Source organism: Peromyscus maniculatus, chromosome 4, assembly GCF_049852395.1.
Source record: "Peromyscus maniculatus bairdii isolate BWxNUB_F1_BW_parent chromosome 4, HU_Pman_BW_mat_3.1, whole genome shotgun sequence".
Taxonomy (NCBI): domain Eukaryota; kingdom Metazoa; phylum Chordata; class Mammalia; order Rodentia; family Cricetidae; genus Peromyscus; species Peromyscus maniculatus.
The window spans coordinates 42,928,222-42,952,765 of record NC_134855.1 but is presented as its reverse complement, the minus strand read 5'-3'; the positions used below and the strand labels follow the sequence as shown (position 1 = coordinate 42,952,765).

The 24,544-nt window shown below is 44.0% G+C and overlaps 1 protein-coding gene across 7 annotated transcripts in view; it reads left to right on the top strand.

Moving 5' to 3' along the window:
- The first annotated feature begins 245 nt into the window (after positions 1 to 245).
- The window catches only part of Cobll1 (cordon-bleu WH2 repeat protein like 1), a 156,576-nt gene continuing 132,277 nt past the window's right edge, over positions 246 to 24,544 (top strand). For all 7 annotated transcript variants that reach the window (XM_076569576.1, XM_076569571.1, XM_076569574.1 and 4 more), the window contains exons 1-2: positions 246 to 358; positions 887 to 1,013. In XM_076569576.1, coding sequence (XP_076425691.1) covers positions 349 to 358; positions 887 to 1,013 — 137 coding nt within the window. In that variant the 5' untranslated portion in view covers positions 246 to 348. The remainder of the gene's footprint in view (positions 359 to 886; positions 1,014 to 24,544) is intronic.

The following is a 24,544-nucleotide window of genomic DNA, read 5'->3' as shown; positions in this document are numbered from 1 at the left end:
TTTGCGGGCCAGGTACCCTCCTTGTGCCTTGGCCCCCACTGTTCCTCAGGGGTTCGTGGGGCTTCCCAAAGCGACGCGCTGGCTGTGGGAACTAGAACGCACCGTTGAGGACTTGACTCTCCTCCAGTCTAGTCCGCGGTACCCTAAAGCCGCGTTCCACGGGGCGCGAGGGGGGGGGGGGTGCGGGGGGAGGGAAGAGGGAGGAAATTTCTCCTCGCTTTGCGTCCCCGCCCGCCTGCCCTGCCCGTCCCCTCTCCGGCTGGCTGCCCTGCTCGCTCTGATGCCGACCTAGTCACCCTCACTTCTGCTGGACGAGGCAGCCGAGAGCTCGGGGCTCCGGGCAGGGCCATGGGGCAGGGTGAGTGGGAGCACCGGTGCGGCGGCTGGGGGTTTGCGCGCGCGGGGGTGGGGGACTGCCGCGTGCTCGCTCTGGGCGTCCCAGCCAGCCGTCCCGGGGAGGAGCGGTGCTCCGGGCCGGCTGCGCGCGGACTGGACGGGCCGGGTCTCCTAGAGCGGGGAGCGGCTCGGGAAAGCGGGGGCGCTGTGGCCCGCAGCTCCTCGGGGAAACTTTGCACGGGGTTCAGTTCGTGCGCAGCGGGCCGCGGGAGCCCAAGGACTGCGGGCGTGGCGACCGTCCCGCGCCTAGCCCGCTCCTCCTCCTTTGCAGTCGGGGCCGCCGGGCCGCGCGCCGCCCCTTCGCCGCCAACTGGCTGCGGGCTGCAGCCGGGGCGGGGACCTGGGGCCGGCGTCGCGGCGCCCCCGGGCGGGGACCGGCCCGCAGGTGGAAGCGCCCCGGGGAGGCGGGTCCGCCCCCGGCTGCCGTGGGTCGAGGCGGGCTCTCGGCCGGCTCGCTCCCGCCCTGACCCGCCGGCCTCTCCCACCCCAGCAGTGACGCGCCGCCTCCGAGCCCGAGCCCGCGCAGCGAGCAGCAGCGCGATGGACCGCAGCGCTCCGGATCCCGGACCCCGCAGCGCGCCCCGCACCCCCGCCCCGCAGCCCGCGGGCTCCGCAGGGTAAGCAGGGTAGCCACCCCCCGCCGGCCGCCGTGACCTCGTGCGCTGCTTAGCCAGTCCGCAGCGCTCTCCCCGAGGGCCGCTTGGCTCCCGGGCCGAGCCACACGCGGCGGGAGACTGCGTCCTCCCGGGTGTCCTCGGGGTTGGGGGCGGGGGGTGGGTGGGTTCGGAGGTTTGGGCAGGCTTTCCGATCGGGGTTGCAAAAGGCCAGGCGAATGCCAGGCGTTGGGTGAGGAGTCCCGGAGCGAAAGTGGTAACAAAGGGTTCCTTGTTGAGGCTCCGGAGCGGGGGACGACACCTGTAAGTGCGCTCCGGTTAAGGAAGGAAAAGTTTCACTGGCCAAGTGCTCAGGCCCAAGCGGAGCAGTCCTGACGGTCAAGGTGACTGCAAGGAAGGGGCTTTCTGAAAGCCCACGGAGGGCGCCGCAAGGTGTGCCAGCTGTCAGCCCGGCTTGACAGTTCCGGGAGCAGGCGGGGTGCTTGCCTCTGACTGGGGGTGTGTGTGTGCCTCTGGCCAATTGGTGATGCCAAAACCAAGCGCAAAGTCGCATTGGCAAACAGCTCTATACTTCTTTATCGTCACGTGTCTGAGGAGCGATTGGAGGGAAAGGGGATGTCACATGGTGGGTTAATATTAAATGAAGCATGCCTTCCTGCCAAATAGTCTAGAAATCACTCTGTTAAACGTTTGGGTAAACAGTAGTGAGAACAGGTAGTCCTGCAAGGGCTGAGGAGAACTTGAGAGTAACCTTTGTCGTGGTAAATGGTCAAGCTACACAACCCTGTCTGTCCTAGTTAAAGACATCCTGCCGTGTACCTTCTCATAAGGCACCTCCAATCTCATTTTCTTTTGTTAATCAGAACGTAGAAATGTCCTAAAACAGAGTATGAACATTCCAGAAATAGGAACGGTAAGGAACAGTCGACTTTGTAAGCAATGAATGAGAGTCGTTCAGTTTTTTTTTTTTTTCTTCTTCTTCCTTCTTTCTGGTTTAAGAGTGAAGAAGTCATTTTTCCCTGGAACATGACAGGCGTTTCCTTAGGAGCAAGTCACAGCATGTTTATTCATCAGAGGCCATGCGAGCATTGGCAGTTGTCTAGAGGAAACATGGAAGAATCTCAAGGCAACATGACTAATCTAACAGATATTTAGTGTAATGCTTACGTAGAGGAAACATGCAGTGTATGAATTCATTCTTTTTTTGTATGAATTCGTTTTTTTTTCTCGAAATTTTGATCCTCTCCTTGCAAATATCCCTTTTGCTGTAGCTGTCCATTTTTTTTTTTTGCCTTGGTTTTCCACTGTCTAGATACTACTGTGTATCCTTCCGTATATTCCTTCACTGTCTTGGTAGGATGAGCATAAAACAAAGCCTGGAAATAGAGCTGCAGATTTGTGTAAGTTAATGATGGACCAACTCTCACAAGATTGAATTCGACTTTCACAAAATAACAGAGAATTGCATTGGTGCCTTTGGCAATAGTTTATTTCTCTCAAAATACCCATTTACACGCAATACCCACAGATGCTTGGGAATCATGATGTTCTTTTAAATAAAATGGGTGAGTTTAGCTCGCTCTGGGATGAAGAACTACGAAGAGCTTGCTAGTGACAAGCCTAGGCTACTCCAGGGTGTACACGCGAGGACTGGAAGGCTAAACTAACGACTTCTTGAAGAGTCTAATTTCTCAGTGAAACATTTTGCTGCTTCTAAAATTTATTTTTCTTTTATTGAGTCGGAGACTCCTTTAGCCCAGGCTGGTATGGAGCTTCGTGTATAGTTGAAGGTGACCTCCTGCTTCTGCCTCCCAAGTACTGAGATAACAGATGTGCACTAGCACACCTCACAGAAGAAAATATTTTAAATGACCTTTGCCTTTCCCTTCCAAACTTAAGGGAAGACACCCAGAAAAGTACACCACCACATGCATTGCAATAAGTAACTGACTGTAAAAAAAATGAGCCCCTACTTTCTCCCACTTGTCTTTTGGCATGTAATTCCCAGTGCTTGTTATATTTGTTGGTTACACAGGATTAACTTTTGCTTTTTCTAATATATATATATATATATATATATATATATATATATATATATATACACATACATATACATACATACACACACACACTTTTAAAAAGGTTTAAATTGTGGAAAAATAAGAGTACTTAGGAGGTGGCAGGGTGCAATTTTAATATGATATAATAGCTGCTTTTGAAGGTAGGTTCCTTACTATAGAACTAATTATATCATGACTCAATAGCCTAATAGCTGGTGAGGCCTGCTTTAGTTCTTATCCGTGGGTATTGTTGCTCAGAAGAGGCCCTCTGTTGTCTGTAATTTTCCAAGGTGTATGCTGTTGTAACAGGTTATTTGAAAGGCAAATCAACACAGCTTCAAGTTTTACAAAGGAGACCGGAGGAAACCCTCTGCTCAAGTTCCTGAGCCAATTAGTAAAACCTGAGGTTGGAGGTGACTGTTGATTGTGTTCACAGATTTGAATAGTCTCCTGACCATGGTCAGATATATAAAAACAAAACAAACAAACAAACAAAAATCCCCCCCCCCCCGACATTTTAACATCATTGGTGTTGAAACATTAACCAAGACCTATAGTTGAGATCCGGTTTTTCTCAGAGGTTCCTAGGTTGGAAACTTGGCCCCCTATATAACGGAATTGGAGGTGGTGCCTTTAAGAGATGATGAGGTCATTAGGGAAGATTAATGGGAGTGGGTTGGCTAGGGGTAGGGAATGCTGTTGTGAAGTGAGCCTGGCTGTCTCTGTTTGCCTTTTGCTCCATTTCTTATGGTCTCCTGTTAGCAAGCCCTCACCTGCTGAACAGCTAGGGCTGCTTGAGCCCCGGCCCTAGCCTCTGCGGCTGGAGCTCAACACCGCTTTCCTTCAGGAAGTACCTAGTCAAGGTACTATTTTATTGTCACATACGATGAGCTTACAGTACAGTATTTACAGTAAAATTGGTTGATGTCCCTCTTCCAATTTGCATTTTTTTTATTATGTATTAGCACACTCAGGGAATAACATTATCTTAGGAAAACAAACTAATTTGTGGCCTCTGGGCTACTACTTTTTCTTTGAAACATCCCAAGTAACTTTGATATTGCGTATCTGGATAAAACTGTGGTAGTTTAAGTTTTTTTCTTCTTCAGTGTTTTCATATATTTAGCTCACATTTTAGCATAGCCTGGTGAAACACCCGGGAGAGATGGAACTGTCTGCATAGGTGTTGTGGCTTCCTGCCATCTGCTGAAAAACTCTGGCCCTCAGGGGGTCTTTCTGGCTCACCTCCTCAGTCCCTCATCATCTTAGTTCTCCTTCTCAATATTGTGTCTAAGTATCCACTCCCCTGGTCGTTTGTTGCATGTCTTGTAGGCTTGGCTTTTTGACTTTGAAGACTGCTGCTGAGTTTAGACTTCAAAGCCACTGAATTTCAACAGCTTTGATTTTACTTTGAGATTAAATGTTTATTTGTTTTTCCCATCGGTTTGTTTGTTTTGCCAAGAGCCCTACAAAAGTGGAGGCCCACATTGAACTCTGGATCTTCCTGCCTCAACCTCTTGGAAATGCTGCCTAGATTGAAGTTCGTGTGTTACGTACATGTTTTACACACACGCACACTACCCACGATTTTAAAGCAAAATTGCAAAAAGCAGTTGATTTGAATTCGGTTCTGGCACTAGTTTCAACAGAGCAGCCTAATAAAGAATATATCAGTAATTGAGCCTTGTAGTTAATTGATGCTCTAAGCTGTAAACGACTAACTGGATATGCTTTAACCAGCTGCCTGCTGATTGACTCAGTTGTGGCCAGTGAAGTTGTTTTCTGCAAGTGGTATGCGGTCATCTTGGTAGTGAGCACTTTCCGAACCTCCTCTGATTGGAGGAGCTGTCTCGATCTTAAATCTCTGCTCAAATTATAGTCTTTGGAATTCATCTAAATAATTTTCCTTCTGAACAGTCCTACATATCATATAATATATATCCACGTGTATCTGTTTGTTATCTGAGCTCTCATCTATCGGTCCTAATGTATAGGTTTTTACACAGATGAAAGTGAGCTGGTTTAATTTGTATTGTAACATGAAAATTATAATCACTTGTTAGTTTCCTTGGTTGGCAGTGCTGGGTTGGTTGGTGTGTCTTTGAAGAGAAGGGCACTCTGGAGCCACTGGTTGAGGAGTGGAAAGGTGTTAGAGGTGAGGGTAGTAACCACACATTTTCCTTTCTACTGTGGATATCTGGTGTTAGTAGTTAAGAGTTTCTTGTGGTCAGTAATGGGTCCAAAATATCACATAGAACGTTCCAGAAAGAAACGGTTTGTAAATAAGTCACATTTCTTTCTGAGTAGCATGATGACCTACTGTGCCGCCTGGATTTGTTCCATCTTATCAAATCCCGGAGATGACTTTGTTTACCCATGCTCTGTCCACTGTTTACCACTGATCACTCGGTAGCCATCTTGCCTATCACATCAGCCAACTCAAGCGCAGGAGTGTTTTAGGGTCAAGCTGGGTGTCTCGTGCTTGTTATCCCAGGTCTAGGGAAATTGAGGCAGGATGATTGCCATGAGTTCCAGCCATCCATCCTGGGCTACAGAGTGAGACTTGGTCTCTAATAGTAATAGTAGTAGTTGTAGTAGTTGTAATAGTAATTATAATACAAAGCCAGAAAGAAATCTTCATTTTATTTAATAATGGCCCCAACATTCCAGGATTTGTGATTCTGAAAATTCAGATATGCCACAAAGAAATTAAGTGCTTTCTTGAATTGAAAGTACAAGATGATTTAAAAGAGACATATTCACCTCATGTAACCTTTGGTATAGTAATGTTCCATTTTCTAGTTATTATTACTAGCATCTCACTGTTCCTAGTTTGTAGATTAAACTATTTAAGGTAGGGGTGTGTATAGGGAAACATATAGTATGGGTGGGGTTTAGAACCAGTTAACAGTTTTGGGCATCCATGGGAGCCTTGAAACACGATCCCCACAAAGAAGAGCTTGCTTATTCTCTTAGAGTAAAGTTACCCAAGCTTTGTGTCTTAGTACTCAGTACTCGGGCATTAATCACTGAAAAAAAGCAACGTGATTGCTGACCTCAGCTTGAGACTTTATCTTTGAAATCATGTGCTTATGCTGGCATTCTTTGCTTGCCCAGATAAGTTTTTTTTTTTTTTCAAAATGTAAATGTCAAAGTCTTAGTTGACCTTGCTTTGAAGGCTCTTACTGTTTTGGTTCTGGAACAAATCTGGAATAGGCAGGGGGTTAACAAACTCACTTTTTACTTTTCACAGCTTGGGAGCAGTGGATGGAGTTAAGTGGAAGGCTAGGGAAAATTAAGAAAGAACTTACTGACAGCTTTCTTCTGCCTCTGGGTGTGTTACTGGTTCTAAAGTTTGGCTATTGAATACTTAGCATAAGTTTCAACATAAGAATCACCTAGGTAACTTTCAAACCAATGCCCAGGCTTCCTCATACACCTAGCTGCTTTGGTTTGATTGGTTGGTCTAGGTCAAGGGCATGGTTAGGTTTACAGTGCAGCTCGTTTTGAGAGTGATTGTTTAACATCACCAGCTGATGGGACAGAGGCACTGCTGGTTTTAAAGAACTAGACTTGATCTCGAGTTCTAAAGATTCTATTCACATTCTGCATAGTATCTTTTATTTTTAAAATAGTTGTCTTTTTTTTTTTTTTTGAGACAAGGTTTCTCTGTGTAGCTATGACTGTCCTGGATCTCCATCTATAGACCGAGCTGGTCTTGAACTCACTGCTTCCCAAGTGCTGGGATTGAAGGCCTGCACCACTACTGCCTGCCTTTTCTTTTTGAGAAAGTATATTAACTTCATCTTATGCTTGCTGATTTAACATATCCATGATTATAGAACTCCAGTGGGTGCAGGAGTATTGGAAGCAAGATCTGCTTCCAAACCTGTCTTTCAGCAGTAGGCTTAGCATAACACATTGAGTTTACAACTGTGTCATGTATTACATTTGGTGTGATGGTTTATACTTAATGGCCCAAAGTGATTTTCATTTCAAAGTGAATGAAAAGTTCATTATCATAGTCCTCTTCAAAACAATGTCTATATTTTATATATTTAAAAACTCCTGCACATTCCAGTGATTATAAAAGTATGTAACATTTCAAAGAAGATTAAATACTTGGGCTATGTGTTGAAACCCATAGTAAATTATTGGGGGTAAACTATGTTTTCAAACTCACAATAAAACCTCTATGCATAGTAAGTGGCAATTCTTTGTTGTATGACAAGGTGTTTAATTTTGTCATGAAGTGGCTGTGAAGTTTATTTACAGCAAGATTTCAAAAGTAAGAGGGCTTACCAAATGAGAAATATGAAATTGTTTAGTAAAACAATGCTCAGTTTCTCCTACAAAATCTTAATTTCCTCTGAGTGAGGTAACAGGAAACAGAAAAACAATTCTGTAGGATGTATTTACATAAGAGTGCCAACCAACCATCCATATACCCCACCCACCTCCATACACCCCCTGTGCAGCTTGGCTGTCCCAGAACTCAGTCTGTGGACCAGGTTGGCCTCTAACTCAGAGATCCACCTGTCTCTGCCTTCCTAGTGCTGGGATCAAAGGCATGCGCCACCACTGTCTGGCATCTTATTAAGAGTTCTCATTTTTTTCAAATGCTCATTAGTTCTTATTTTTATATGAAACGATTTGTGCCGGGGACATTGGGAAATTGGTTCCTGACCGTAAGTGCTTTGCTGAAGAAATTATCTGTACCCTGTAGGAAAAAAAAAGAAACATCATATTAGATACAATCGGTACTTTGGTGCCAGCTCAGCATTCTGTTTATTCTTAGAACTTAAGATACCATACCTACCTCCTGGGCTTGCAGACTGTGGCCTGACAAATTGTGACCTAAAGACAGGCCTCCACCTGTGCTTTTCTCCCTTTTTTTTTCCTTTTTAAAATTATAGTAACTAATAACCACAACATCAAATTTACTGTCTTAGACATTTGGAAGTGTACATTCAGTTGCAAAAAGCATATTCCCTTTGCTGTGTAGCCATCACCCCCACCGCCCCCCACACATCTCCACACCCATTGTTCTGTTAAAACTGAAAGTTTATTTTTATTAAAACAGTAGTAGTCTGCTTCCCCCTGTCGAGGCACCTAGCCACCATTCTGCTTTTTGCCTGGGATTTTGACCTTACTGAGAATCTCTCATAAATGGGATCTGTTGGTCATCTGTGAGCTGCTTAGTTCCCGTGGCTTCAGTGTTTAGATGTTGTACCATGTACAAATACTTCATCCCTGTGTGTTGGTTAATACTATGTTTGTATGCAAAGATCCAGTCATCCGTCTGTGGATGCTTGGTTTCCTCCATATTTTAGTTATTGTGAGTAGTGATGTTATAAATATGCGGGTCCCAATAGCACTTAGAGACCCTGCTTTCAGCCCTTAGATGTGTAGTGAGAAGTGGAATTGGTGTCTCATGTAGCCTACCTGCCAGCCCTCCTTCCCTCCCTCCTTCAAGGTAGGGCCTCGCTATGTAGTCCAGATCTGTCTTGAATTCAAAATTTGCTTCAGCTTCCCGATACCGGGAACATAGATGTGTTGCTGCCATGGCCGTAGTTGTTGAACTCATTTTCATTGTTTGGAGGTAGGGTCTTGCTCTGTAGCTCTGCCTTCTTGACACTTGCTGTGCAGCCAAAGCTGTCACCTGCCTCTGGAATCCTGGGTTTCGAAGCATGTGTTGCCCTGCCTAGCTCTTTTTATTTTTATTTTTTGAGAAATTTTCATAGTGTTTTCTACAATAGTTATATCATTTTACATTCCCCGTAACAGTAGATAGAGCGTCTAATTTCTTCACTGCCTCAACAACTACAATTTTCTGCTCATTCCTCATACCAGTAGTAACCCTCCTAGTGGTATGACAGGGGTCTCATTCTGGATTTGAAGTGTATTTCCCTGATGGTTAGTGATTGTAGCTAGAGTTTTCCTGCCTTGCCCACAGTCAGGACAAATCTTTGCCACCCGCCAGTCCCACAGCCGCTCAGACCCAACCAAGTAAACACAGAGACTTATATTGCTTACAAACTGTATGGCTGTGGCAGGCTTCTTGCTAACTGTTCTTATATCTTAAATTAATCCATTTCTATAAATCTATACCTTGCCACATGGCTGGTGGCTTACCGGCATCTTTACATGCTGCTGGTCATGGCGGTGGCTGCAGTGTCTCTCCGAGTCAGCCTTCCACTTCCCAGAATTCTCCTCTCTCCTTGTCCCACCTACTTCCTGCCTAGCCACTGGCCAACCAGTGTTTTATTTATTGACCAATCAGAGCAATTTGACATACAGACCGTCCCACAGCAAGTGATGTCAGGTAGCTTTCGGTTCTGTACCTTCTTTCGGCCACTTCTCTATCTTCTTGGGAGAATTATCTGTTCAAGCACTGTGCGTGTTTTTGAAAAAATTTTTTCCTGGTTTTATTTTTTGATCTTAGGTATTCTTTGGATATTAATTTCTCGTTCTCTACCAGTGTTTTTGAGGAGCTGAATTAGCTGGGACCCATGAGTTTGCATACTGTGTTCACACTGCACTTGAGTAGACCAGATTATAATCTTGTAGCCTGCAAAGCTAAAAACATTTACATATTCAGACACTCCTTGGAAAAGTTGGTTGACCCCCCCCCCCAGCTTAACTTATGAAGTGAAAACATGAAGTATTGATTTTTTTAATTAAGAAAGTCTTTACTTTTAAATATTGAACACAAATGTCTGTTGACTCTAAATGATTTATACATTTATAAAATAAAATATATATCAGAGGTTTTTCAGAATAATAAATTGGTTTTTCTTTTTTCAAATGAAAACTAGGCTTGGTCCTTGGCAAATGTATTTGAATTTTAACATTTAGAAGATATTGGATTAATATCCACTATCTTATATTGGCTGAACTTTTACACTCTTGTACTACAGAAACCTTCACAAACAATTGAAGATGTGGTATGGTTTTCAGAAATAAATGACTAGGAAGAAATGGACCGAAAGTGGATGGAATTCCTATCTAATTTTTTATTTTACATTTATGTGTGTGTTTGTGTGTGTAGGTGTCTGTGCACATGTGTGCATGGAGTCGGAGGTTCTCCTTGCCACTGTGTATGTTCCAGGGATCGAACTCACAGTGTTGGCCTTGGTGGCAACCACCTTCTCAGCTGAGCCATCTCACCAACCCCCTGTGTAGCTTTTTTGACTCTCTGCTTATTTTAGGAGTCAAGTCAAACTGTCTTCATAATTTCCAGCAATTTTTTTTTATGGTTGTTAAAGATATTTCTTAGCCTTGGGCCTTTTAGTGTTCCAACTTTAGTATGATAGCTATGAGATTTTTTTTTTTTCATGACACTGCTTTGCTAAATTTTTTCCCCATCTGTTATAATAAAAACAAACTAAAAGTATGGGAGAATGAAGTTTCCCAGGACTATTTATAAAGGGCCAAGGGGCTCCAAGCTCCCTATCTGAGGAATGCCTGCTTTGGAAAAGGCTCTTCAAGGACTGGCTGGTCCTTAGGAAATGTAAGGAGTGAACCGGGGTTGCTGGTTTTTCACAGACTGAATTCACAGTGCTGCCCATCAATTTAAAAGTTTAGGAATAGATTTCAAACATCTGGAAACTTGGAAGTGAATTTTGAAGTGTTTTCAAGAGTGCATTAAGGGGGTGGTGGTCTCAGTTTTTGAGACAGTAAGGAATGTAAAGGCAGTTAGATCGACTTGACTTGTAGCATTGAGTGGATTTTAGGTCGCTAATACCACTTTACAAGAACCAAAGTCGTCATGGCTTCCAAGCAGTAATTTGTGTCTAACTCTTTGGTGTCATGTAGGAAGTGATATTTTGATTACTTTGGTGTCTTTATATGTTAATATGCTTCCTCAGGGAATAAGCTCATAGGTGTGTTATAGGAATTTGATAGAGGAAATGGTACTGCACTACAAATTTGGATCAATTTCTCAGCTTTGTCTACTGTATAGAAAATATGGAGCCCCATGAAGGCTTTCAACTATGCAGCTATGAGGTCGTGAGATATGAAAGTCCTAGATATGACCTGAATCCCTCTTTTGAATTTCCTATATTTACCCTTGTTCTGTATTGGATTATCAGTTTAAATCAGAGCATAATACTGCATTTTTTAAGTATGAAATATAATGACATGCTTATTTTTTATAATTTCTCCAATTTGTAGAAAATATGGCATTTGGAAATATTTAAAAGAGTGACTATTTTAAAAGAATATTTAAAATAATTCCCTAATTGAGAAAATTTGATTTTTGGAAAACGATTCAAGTGTTTTAGAGGCAATATTTTGAAATATTATTGACCATGAACTGGAGTTATAATAGTTTGGGTTCATAATATAGTTGTGCACAATGACTTTGATTTTGTGTGTAGGTTGACTTTTAAGCCCAAAAATTACTATGGCCTATTGTTATTGTGCTGGCACCATTGTGGAAAAACTGTGTTCTCAGCGTGGTCAAAACTGTCTAAGTTTCTTTTTGCTAGTGCTGTGATGAAATACTCCGACAAAAGGAATGTAAGAAAGAAAAAGCGTTTACTCTGGCTCATGGTCCATAGGTACAGCCCATCCATGGTGGGAGTCAAGACAAAAGGAGCCGATGTTTACAGCTAGAAGGCAGAGGGTGATGGATGGATCCATGCTCAGCTCACTCTCTCCTTTTTACACAGTGTAGGATGTCAGTCTGTAGAATGGCACCCCCTTCGAGGTGCACCTCAGTTAATCAAGACTGTCCCTCAGGCATGCCCAAAGGCTCCTCTTCCAGGTGATTCTACAGTTTATCAAGCTGACAATTGAGATTAACCATCCAAACACCAAGTAATTGGCTTCCTTTTGATGGGTTTGAGAAACTCAACACCATTTCCCTTTATGGCCTGATGCTGTAGCTTCTGTCTGTACAGCGAGGCCTATTTCTAAGGAAGCAGTTAAGATGCTCAACCGTAGGTGAGGGATTTATGGCCAGTCCTGGAGGACTTCCATCTGCCTACTCTGTCTTCATGCACAGGAGCGAACGAACACATGGTATCATTCCTGCAGAAACAGAAGCCTGGAAGTATTAGATGAGCCCAAAGGGAGCAGTGGTGGCGAGAGCCAGCGTTTTAACAGCTGTTGCAACTGTGTGTCAGTTCAAATATTCTAGAAAAACAGGAAGTTGAGCTGCTAATGGGAACATGCCCGGGACCCTTCCATTCTGGGCTCACTGGATGGGCTACGCTTTCGAGACCAATCGAATCAACAGTAGTCAGGATAATTCTGGGAACCACTGAGTTCACCCTCTCACTGGTGAAAAGGGGTGGGAGTTACAGCAGAGTAGAGCGTCAGAGAAGCAGCCTGCTGTTCCTGCCTTGTTATTTTATGCTCAGTTGCCACTTGCTGTATCATCGCCCTAAAAGAATAGAGGCGACCGTAGGAAACCTATCTAAGGTCGCTATCTAAGAGGATGACATCCGTGTTTTCCGTCTCTTGGCTACTCTCTTTCTCTGCTGTCCATTCCTCGGTAGGAGGACTGCAAAATTTCTGGCCAAAGCCTGGCTAGGGAGTGCCTTCGTCTTAGCTCTTGTTCCTGTGTGTCACCTACATCCATCCTACATCCTAGGATGTGCCATTCCACATCCCCAGAGAGTGGTTAGATACTCTGACCTTCAAGGGAGTGGAGCCGAAGGTGGCAGAAAAGAATGTCTGTAGGCGAAGAGGGAAGTTTAAAATGTGTATTTTTTGTGGACATACGCTAAAATCAGTCTTTATCTCGGTGTCAGTGTTTGCATGGGGTGCATAAGTGCATGCTTGTGTGTATGTATGTCCATGCGCATGCAGGTACATGTGCACATGTGGAAGCCAGAGATTGACCTCAGCTGTATGGCTCCGGTGCTCTCCACTCTATTTTTTTTTTTTTTTGCAGTAAAGTCTTCCTCCCTGGTCCCAGAGCTCACCAGTTGGCTAGAGTGCTGACCACAGAGCTCTGGGGATCTGGCTGTCTCTGGTCCCAGCACTAGGGTTACAGATGTCTCTCGTACCCACCACTCCCAGCCTGTCATGTGGTTCTGGAGATCTGAACTTCGGTCTTCATGTTTACATAGCAAGTCTTTCCTCACTGACCCGTCTCCGCAGCCCCCAAGATTTTCTGTTTTCTCTCTCTCTTGTAGGTTAACTTTTTACTGTGATAGAGTATTCCCTATGAACTGTTTTCCCATCTAGGAAAGTGTGGGCTGTGTCATCACGTCAAAGAAAAATGTTTAACACAAAGTGACCTGAAAGAGGAAACAGACTCATTTTTCCCTTGACGTCCTATTTGGGACACACTTTCTCTCTCCAGTGTATTTCCACCTCCAGTCCACTCTCCTTTACCATATTTTCCTTTGGAAATGCAGTCTGCTTTGGAAGGTGCAATGTTCAAAAGGGATTCTCACCTTCCAAGTATGATGTTATGTGTTTGTCGAACTGTATAAGGACCCCATTCATACAGAATGCTGAGAAAATGCAGCCCTGGGCTTTGTGAAGACTTTAAGAATGCATTTCCAGCATAGAAGTGGTTTTGGATTTATCTGGAGAAGTTTTAAGGGTTTTCAAATCAAATTCATGATTTCAGGCACATATTTGAAATGCATCATTTTGGGATTTGTGTTTTTAGAGACGGAGAAGACTCTGTAAGCTTGAATTGATGGGGAGGAACTGAATATTAATAATAATCGTTGACAACTCAAACCCATTCTCTTTTTGTTCGTGTGTTCCCTTGCCTGTTAAGTACATTGAAGGAAAATTGGTCAACTGTAGCTGCTCATGCCTGTAATCCCAGCAGTAAGAAAGGTTGAGGCAGGAGGTTTTCTGTAAGCTCAAAGTGAGGCAGACCTACATATGTAGTTTGAGGTCTACTTGTTGTACTGAGTGAGAGCTTGTCTCCAAACTCAGCGAAAGAGAGAAAGACAAAGACAAAAGGAAAGAGGAGAGGAGGCCAGTCATCAACAGTGGGGTATTTGAAAATCAGATTTGGTCATTCATTGCTTCCTTATAATTACTTTGTAAGCTAAGTGGCGTAGAGACCATGGTTCTGGAATCCCACAATGTTTGGAATGGTTTGGACATGAAGGAGAAGCAAGTCAGTGATATTAATGGTTTGGAAAGGAGAAAGAGGACTTTTGTTTCACAGACAGGGACCAAGTGGTGAGTGTATCATAACTTCTGATTTGCCCGTTTTCACCTTGTGCTTCAAGCGATTTCCTATCAAGAAGCAATTTGTAAAAGTTCGGGCACTTTGCCATTTCCCTCTCATCATTCAAGGCATCTGAGAGGTGTTTTGGGTTGAATTGGAGGGCCTAGCCCTCCATGGATTGTGGGGTTACTCATCATGCAGTGTGACGTGGGTAGTGGGTGAGGAGCGTGTCCCAGTTCAGTCACCACAGAGCTGCTGAGCCATTGTGGCTCCAGGGCATTTTGGGGGAATGATGCACAGCTTTGCCGGCTACAGCAGAGCCTCTCAGGGAAGTGGAAGGAGGACAAAGGTAGCCGTGCTTGGGAGTCCAGAACGGAGGAGGCCTTTTCCTTAGTTCTAGGGGCCAGTTTAATGCTGCCAAGGAAAAGCTGTTTTGGGTGATAGATGCCTTTAAAGCTCAGAATTTTAATAGTATAAATCATGTTTATCTTCAAAATAAAATGGTGAATTTTTTGGAATTTGGGTAACAACTCTATTTATAGACAATTTGATGTTTTTAAAAAATTTGTATATCAGTTGTGTGTATTAGTTTCTTTCCTTTAGCCCTTTGTAATTAGCTAACATTTTCACACTGTTTACCTGAGCAACCAATTTCAGGGAGTTTTAAAAGGGAGAATTGTCTTATTCTACTTAGGTAGCCTGGGTGATGTGTCTCTTGCTAAATGCAGATGTCAGGATGATCAGATTTGTACTTGGGATAGATGAACAAAGGAACAAAGAGCCGAGAACATATATTCAGAGAGTTGATCAATGAAAGACAGCAGTTCCTGGTGGTGGGGAAAACACATACTGTGCTAATGCTGGGTTGCTATTTGAAGGTTTGGTCGATCGATGGCCCTGTTGTGAAACACTCAAGTGATTTTAGATTATTTAGAATGTATTGTGCACGCGATTGTATACAACCTTTCCAAGAGCAACCTGTATAACTTTGGGGATACAGCATGCTTCGAATCTGAAATGTCTCCTCCCACTGGCTCATGTTTGGGGAACTTGATTCCCAGCTGGTCGCACTTTTTTGGAAGGATGCTTTGGCACAAGGAAGGCTGGCTGAGGTGTGGGTCACAGGCGCTGACCTTTGAGGGCTGTAGCCTGGAGCTGCTTTAGGCTCTAGCTCTGTTTCATAGTCTTCCAAAATTAGAGCCTCAGTTGCAGGGTCTGGCTGCTCTGAAATCCCCCTGGCTTCTCTACCCTCAGGGACTAAGAAAAGCGGTGAGCCACCTCACAAGTTGCTTCTATATTAGTATTTTGTCACTGATAAGTAAGTGATATGGGAGTGGGGAGCTCTAATCTGTAGTCAAATTGATAATTTTATCAATGTCAATGAAGGTAACTGCAGTGTGTGTATGGGTGTTTTCTCAATAGGTGATCTATTTCAATGACGTGGTATGACTTAACAGCAAGAAAACTCTTTTTAAGCCCCTTCACTGCTGCCATGTAGACTCCCACCCCCGGGGTGATTGGTATTAACATTAACATCCCTTGTGTGGCTGGAACCTGTAATCGCGGCACACGGGAGGTCGTGGCAGGAGGATGACAGTGAAATCGCATCAATATCAGCTCCTGCAATGGTGGGAGACTGTCTCAAAACCCAACAGCAAAGTGACTTTAAAGAAGCAGAAGCAAAACAAATCACAAATCAAAGCACTCTTAAAACAACAAAATGATCATTTCCGGCCCCACCCCGATTCCCAGTCATACCCAGGGTCACATGCATGATTATGCCCAGCTCTAGTTCTACTGTTTCTTTGGAATCCTGCTATAGGATACGGTGATTGAAAATTTTCTCAGATCCCCACAACCAACATAATTTAAATAGTATGCAACCCAGTCGTTAATAGATTCTAGTGCTAGCACACTAACAAAGTTGTCTTTAAAAAAATATTTTTACTTTTTTAAGTGTATATGTGTTCATGCTTATGTATACATATGAGTTCAGGTGCCTTCAGAGAACATCAGATCTGGAGCTAGAGTTACAGGTAGTTTGTGAGCCGTCTGATGTGGGTTGCTGGGAACCAAACGTGAGTCCTCTGTAAGAGCTGTAGGCTCCCTTAACCACTGAGCCATCCCTCTGGTTCCAATAAAGTTGTCTCTAACAGAAGTAATATTTTACAGTGAATCAGATGTAAAATTTCAGTCAATGAAGTAACATGAAGATTTTATTTCAGGGTCATGTAGCCTCTTCTCAGTTAATCAAGAACCTGGCGCCCTGCACGTGGAGCCATGTGTCTCCTCAGAGTCACGGGCAAATGTGTGTTTGTGTTGTTTTCTTCTTTATCCAGTAATGCTGCTTTGTACCTTGCTTTAAACTTAGTGGTCCTTAGCAGTCACTCCTTTTCTTTATGAAGCCCTCTTACCCCCTTTTTAGGTCCCTGTTGGCAGATGTTTAGGGATACTTCTCCCAGAACACCCTACCGACCTTTTGCTACTAAGTGATCACAATTGTATTCTTACATCTCCTGGGAAATAGGAAAACAGGCTGAGGCCATGTTCTGGGCTGCTACTTTTGTGTAAATAGCAGGTTTTAATTTCATGTCTGCACGTTCTCAGACCAACAACGATTAGCTTTTAGATAAGAATACGTTGATGTTGGGGATGGGAGCAAGGGAATTGCTCATCTGGTAACGTCGGAAGAACTCCACTGCGCTGTGTGCTGGGTGATTAGAGTATTGGGGCTTCTGTAAGCACTGACTCTAGGCTGTTGCTAAGATGCTGTCAGATGCAGTACTATAAAATCACTGGTGGGGGCTGGAGAGATGGCTCAGCCGTTAAGAGCACTGGCTGTTCTTCCCGAGTTCTGAGTTCGATTCCCAGCACCCACATGGTGGCTCACCACCATCCATAATGAGATCTGGTGCCCTCTTCTGGCCTGCAGGCATACATGTAGGCAGAACACTATATACATAGTAAATAAATAAATCTTTAAAAAAAATTGCTGGTGTAGTTTTCCCATCATTCTTGAGATTCTATCTTAGCTTTGTGGTCCTTGTGAGACATACTCATTCTGAGATCAGACGAAGCATCCTTACTCTTTAACAAGTGAAAATTCTTAGTGCTGTTATTTCCACTTTATATTTATGGGGCAAAATTAACAGGACACATAGACAGTGCTGTTCTTAGTTGGGCTTACTATTCCTGTTTGAGTCAGGACAGGGAAAGAACGTTTGATTTGTAAGTCAGGTTAGGGGTTCTGAAAGTGAGGTAGGCAAGTAGTGCCTCATCATTCCTTCTTATATGTCAAGGCTGGAAAATCTAAATTGTCAATGCCTTGGCATTTTGGTACAGGACTCCTGTTAGCAGAGGAGTTGGCCTGTTGACATAAACAATAGATGGAAACATAGGATAGAGTTGTGAATGGTCTATTTGTTCTAGTTCTAGAAAGAAGAGACTGAGAATTCAGAGGTGTTAGGAAGGCAAGAAATTCAATAGTGTCAGGCATAGTAGTGCAGGCCTGTAATCCCAGCACTTTGTAATCCAGAACTCTGGAAGCCCAGGCAGGAGGAGCTGAAGGTCCAGGCCACCCTGGACTACATAATGAGATTCTATCTCAAATAACAAACATGTAACAACTTCCATCTCCCCAAATTGCCAAACTATTACCTATACCCTTTTCTCTGATGTTTTTGAGTGGTTCCCACATCCCCTAGATTTAAGGGCTGCTGGTTGTGTGTGTGTGTGTGTGTGTGTGTGTGTTTGGTTTGTTTTCTACAAAAATGAGTGTAAAACTGCAAACTGTAGTTCATAGAAACAACATTCATCTGTAGGTTTTTTTTTTTCTTCTTTTTCTAAGGATATTTTGGCAATACATCAGCATTTTATAGTCTCCTAAAGTAAGATGAACTCCTAAACCAGACTTTATCTTTAAAATCATCAACAACAAAACAATAAAACCTTTGAGGGAAAGGTAGGGAGGAAAGGAAGGTGTTGACAGGCACGGGTATGAGGGTGTATGTGGGGGAGGCAAGAGGAATCGGAATGCATTATATACATGGGTGGAATTTTCAGGGAACAAACTGAATTCATTAAAAACAAAACAAAAGCCCTTTGTGAAATGATAACATATGGGCAGGTGATCCTGCAGTCCTTGGTGCATTTGAAAGTGAGTCACATTCTCTCCATTCAGGGCTGCAGCCTACTTACAATTGGCTGATGGAATGAACCAGCACACTTGGCTCTCTGGCATTTAACAGCATTGGTTTTGGTTTCAGACAAAACTGGTCCATCCAGAAGTCAGATGGCCCTTGGCAGGCTGCTGTCGTAGGGTGAGCTTGGGCAGAAGAGCTGGCGCTGGGTCTCTACATTGTTGCCGGCTGGCTCAGGCACTGTGTGACCCCTGCCTAGGAGAAAAGTCTAGTACCACAGAATCAAACTGGGGAAATAAGACTGGCATGTACCAGGCATGGGATAGATTTGATAAATGTCAAACTGTCCACATTATTAGAAAGCAGCCCATTGTAATGTTGACAGCATCACAGGAAGCCAAGGAGGGACAAGGATGACCGTTTTTCGTTTGCCCTTCCCAGGAAGGAGAGGATGACATTTGGTGAAGCTTCCTAAATTCGTGGTGCTTGCTTTTGGCCTGCTGAAGGCAAAACCTATACTACACCTTGATGAAATCGCCTGCTTGTTCCCTGGAAGAAAGTGCCCCCCTCCCCACCCCCGCATTAGATTAGGCATGTGATAGTATTCCTGTGAGATCGCCTCAGTGGCAGCTGCATGCAAGGAGAGTAAGAGCTTGATACCGTTGTGGCCACAGGTCAAACACTGGAGAGAAACCATTCTTTGTATAAACCGACCTCCTACCTCTCCTGAACAAGAAACCGAGGCGTGGTGCGCTGCAGAGGCTGTGAAATTGTGTCTGTCTAGAAGCCAGCTTTCGTTACTGATAAGCAGAAGTCCCGGTGACTCCTGAATCTTGGTTCCCTAAGATGATTGCAGCACTGTTCAGTCTTTGAGGGGAGTGTGCACTGCGCTTGTCTTGAGACATTGAAGCTAGGACTCTCTCTCCACTCTTGAGTGAAAACCTTAATTGTGCCAGATGTGCACACACCTGCCATCCTAGCTCCGGAGTAGCTCCGGAAGGAAAATACGAGCGTGAGGGGCAAGTCTCGGCAATTTAGAGCGACCCTCTCTTGGGTGAAAGTGCTGGCTGGCATCATATATATTTTATTAGTATATATATTAGTCAAATGATGTGTGTGTGTGTGTGTGTGTGTGTGTATGTGATGTATATATATATCATATATATGACATATATATATGATGTGTGTTGTATATATACATCATATATAACACACACACACACACACACACACACACACACACACACAAAGCCCTGGGTTCAACAGCTGGGTTGGAGAGCCTTTATTGGGACAAATATGCTTAAATGGATGTTCAGCTTTCCTTTCTGTTACTGTTTTACTTTGACCAAAAGCATCTTAGGGAGGAAGGGGTTTATTTGGCTTATGCTTCCAGGTCACTGCTCATTATGGAGGCAGTGAACTCCAGCAGGAACTGGGGAAGAGTCCATGGGAGAATGGTGCTTACTGGCTCACCTCCAGGCCTGTGCTCCGCTAGCTTGGCACCACATCCTACAGATGGTGCTGTCACAGTGGGCTCGACCTTCCCGTATCAACTGAGGCCGTCCCCCGGGACATGTCTACAGACCGGTGTGATCTAGGCAAATCCTGGGAAGTTCCCCCTTCCCAGGTGCATGCTGGGTTGTATCAAGTTGATAGTGGAAGGTAACTAGGTCAGTGGATTTGTATATTAACTTGGATTTTTTCATTCTTTTTTTGTTTGTTTTAACAAGAATATATACTGGGTGGTCCTAGACATTTTTAATTTGTTTGAGACAAATGTCTACATGCCTTTTCCCCCCTTTTTGGGGGGATGGGAGCAGGGGTCTAAGAAGAAAGTCTCATTCAAAAGTTCCTGACACCATATTGGCTTTTTTCACATTGGTGTATTCTGGTTATACCCAGGCATAGACTCCTCGGCACTTGAGAGGTATTAGAGAAACGGCGTGATTCTGGTCAGTTAACTTTAGTCAGTGTGCTTCACGAGGTCATTTGCCAAGTGGCACAGGCTTTTGACAGCATCTGAGGTCATGCGAATATTTGTAAAATCTTTTTCAAGTAAATGATGACCCCAAGTGAGTATTTGTAAAGCCAGACTTCCACTTTTGAAAGGCACAGGGCTGCAGGAGCTTAGGTGGCACTGGGCATGGTGGCACCCACACTATTTCATTTCATGTTTTAAAAAGGTCTTTTTATTTTACAGTTTCTCCTCTGTAGCAGGAATCTTAAAAGTTCTTATTAATAAAATCAAAACCGGGGCCAGTTATTGGGGTGAACACTGGAAGATCAGAGAGACAGAACGACCCACAGCTAACCTCACCTGGCCAGCTTCTCAGCTGGTCTTGTTTCCTCAGACTGGAAGCTTCTGTGTCCTCATCCCGATGGCTCTCAGCTGAATTGTGCTGCTCAAAAGCCTGAAGCTTAACCAGCTAAAAGCTCAACCAGGCCAAATGCTGCTAGTTTCTGGTCCTCACGCCTTATATACCTTTCTGCTTTCTACCACCACTCCCTGGGCTTAAAGGCTTGCTTTCTGGGATTAAAGGAGTGATGAGTCACCATGCCTGTCTGTATCCTTCAACACCTGGATTTCTGCCTCTGGAATGCTAGGATTAAAGGCGTGTGCTACCACTGCCTATCCTCTATGTTTAATATTGTGGCTGCTCTGTCTCTGACCCCAGATAAGTTTATTAGCATGCACAATATTTAGGGGAATACAATACCACACTCCTCCCTCCTCTCTTCCCAGTCCCTCCCCTCATCCCCATTCTGTTCTCATCCCTCAATCTACTCCTCCTCTGTTTCTGTTCAGGAAAGTTCAGGTCTCCCATGGATATCAACAAAACATGGCATATCAAGTTGCCATAGGACTGAGTACCTCCCCTTCTATTAAGGTTGGTCAAGGCGACCCAGTATGAGGAGTAGGGTCTCAAAAGCTTGAAAAAGACTTAGAGACAGTCCTTGCTCCCACTGTTAGGAGTCCCACAAGAATACCAAGCCACACAACTGTGTCATACATGCAGAATGCCTAGGTCGGTCCCATGCAGGCTCCCGGGTTGTCAGTTCAGTCTCTGTGAGCCCCTATGAGCCCAGGTTAGTTGATTCTGTGGGTTTTCTTGTAAGGTTCTTGACCCCTCTGGCTTCTACAATGTTTTCTCCCCCTCTCCTGAAGAATTCCCCGAGCTCTGCCTAATGTTTGGCTGTGGGTCTGCATCTGTTTACTCTCCCGTGACAAGTGGACTAGGCACCAACCTGTGAATATAGTGGAATATCATTAGGCATCATTGCATTGACATTTTTTTTCCTTCAGTCATGTTTGCTTCTGTGCTAGTCTCTGGGTCATCCAGTCTGTGGGTCCTGATGTTCCAGGCAGGTGACAACACATCTTTAATCCCAACACTCGGAAGGCAGAGGTGGGTGGATCTCCATGAGTTTTATATATCAAGTTTCAGGACAACCAGGACTACATAGTGAGACCCTGACTCAACCCCACCCCCCAAAACAAAACAAAACCACCAACAACCAAAAGACAATAGTGTTGACTTGCCCGGGACTGGTCACAGGAGTGATGCCAACTTACCAGGTGTCATGTTAGCAGCCTGACGTGTTCTCCTGTGGTCAGTGGTGACATCCAGCTGACATCTAGTACTTTTCCTGAAAAGGATTCTGCATCTTGAAGCGTTACTGTGCAGAGTCACCTGACCAGGCAGGGGCAGGTCTGAAAACCAAGCATGGAGGTTACATGGAACTATCTGCATCTTGGAACTGCTGTACATTCTGTCTTGGAGGACCATTAGGGTGGCAAGGCCAGAGTGTAGCAGAACTAACCTTAAATGGGACAAAACACTTTTTTTAAAAAATTTAATTAAATCATTTTTTTATTGTAAAGTTAACATGTAATCCAGAATATTTAAAGAACTAGTGACTTTAAAAAGAAAAATAATTCTTTTTGCTTTAGGGAGGTAATAATGCAAATAATTGGCATTTTAACATTTCCCTAGTGCACTCTAATCTTAACAAATTTACATATTCCATGCAAAAAAGCTCCAGTGGTCAAATACTCTATAGAAATACCCTATAAGCAGTTTTATTCTCTTACTGTATCCTGGGGATAGAGCCACGTTTGTTAAGCAGGATCCTGATGGGAGCCACAGTGAGCAACATTTTACAGATTCATTTATTACAACACTGGTTTATACCTTCAAGTCCACATTCTTTCTAAAGTAGTTCACACAACTTTGTAGATAGCATGAATGCTTCTGGATTGCTTCGTGAGCATTTAGGGTTTTTGACTGCACGCATTGTATTCATGTTTTCTCTCAGTTTGTATTGTAACTTACTTAAAATTCATTTAAAAATTCCTTTTGAAATGTCTGCTTAGCAAGTCCTGTGAGTATCCCTGTGTGGTTTGGTGTTATTTTTAACCTTTCACCTTTTGAGCCACTGAACTGTTCCCAGTGAAATCATTAACTGAAAGAGATGTCAGCCTTAGTTTGGGAGAAGGCCGTTTTCCAAGCCCGATGCTCTGGAGGACCCGCCCTCAGGCTTAATGCCACAGTAGGAACTGGAAATCATTGCAGCCTTCAGAGGAATCTCTGAGCATCATGGGGGTGAGATGCCAGGGGAGGGATGTTCTTTGGGGAAATAGAGGCTGTTAGCTATTGGAGGGAGTTGAACTAAGGTCTTGACTGCATGTCATTTCTTTTGTGGTGGCTTGGTTGGTTCCCTGTTCTTCAAAAGAGGTTCCCACGGTGTAGTTCAAGTGGCCTCAGCTTGTCCTCAGGGAGTTCAGATTGGTACCACTAGCCCCGCTCAGATAGATGTGTGCTTTGCAGGAGTGCAGCCCAGGTGTCTTAGCAGTCCTGCAGAAGTGTGAACACCTGAAGGAGGCATGCCTAACTCTGGGGTAGAGGTGTGAACACCTGAGGAGGCATGCTTAACTCTGGGGTAGAAGTGTGAACACCTGAGGAGGCATGCTTAACACTGGTGTACAGGAGCCTGAAAGGCTTAGGACTGCCCAGGCTCCTTTAAAGAGTGGAGAAGCTGGTTCTATGTGTAGAAATGGACTTGGGAGGGAGAGAGTTAGTTAGGAAAGGTGTGGGTTCAGCCTGTTTAGCAGGTAGTTCATTTTAAGGATAAGAAATCTTTCTAATCTACTGTTCATTGATTTTTTTTTTTTAAGTTAACATGTATTTACTGAAAATGAACCTTTTCAGATACTGGGTTGGGTATTAGCAAGAACTGCACTGATAATATTACTATAATACGTGGAAATTATATTCATAGAACAAAATCATTTTGGCTGAGAGGAAAAGCTGATTTCTGTCTTCTTAATAATATACACTGTTGGCTGGCAGATGGCTGGGGGGTGGGGTGGGGGGAGGATAGGTGGGTAGGGTTGCTGGTGCTCAGGCCTGACACCCTGAGGTTCATCCCTGGATCCCACAAGGTGGCAGGAGAGAACCCACTGGTGAAAGAACCTCTTGTTCGTGAACACACACCTGCGCTCACACACACTTACACTCACACATACACATGTGTGTGCACACACACACACATATATGTACATGCATCTTTAAAAACCTCTGAGAGCATGTAAACAATACTTTATATATATATATATATACATACATACATATATAGATATGTGTGTATATGTATGTGTGTGTGTGTGTGTATATATATAAAATGAAAATACAAATCTTGAAATGCCAGTTACTATGAACATCAAATAGTGTTTTTATTTTTCAGTATCGGATGGTATCATGTCTGGTCTGTAAGGTATCTGGGCCTTTTGAGGAAGTGTACAGGAATGTAGACTGTGTGAATATGTGTATTCTCTTCCTCCCTGGTCAGAATTCTCCTAAGCTCGGTTTTCAACAGACTCGAGGAAGTTAGCACAGATTTCTCTTGACTCTAAGCCAGTATCAAAACTGCCGTTCTCAGCCTGGGTCTGTAAAGGCAAGTGTGGAGAAAGCTGTCCTCACCACGGAGCACGCATTGCAAGGGCCTCTGAGGTGCCAAAGGGAAAATTCCTGAAGGGAATATTTTGTAACCCAGGAGGACTGAGGTTCATTGCTATGGTAGCAAGAGGAGGTTAACTTCGGCTTGTTCCTCCCCTGCCAGGCCGGCTGGCACAGTAGGCATGGGTCACACTGCCAGTTTGACAGGCAACAGTAGTGACAG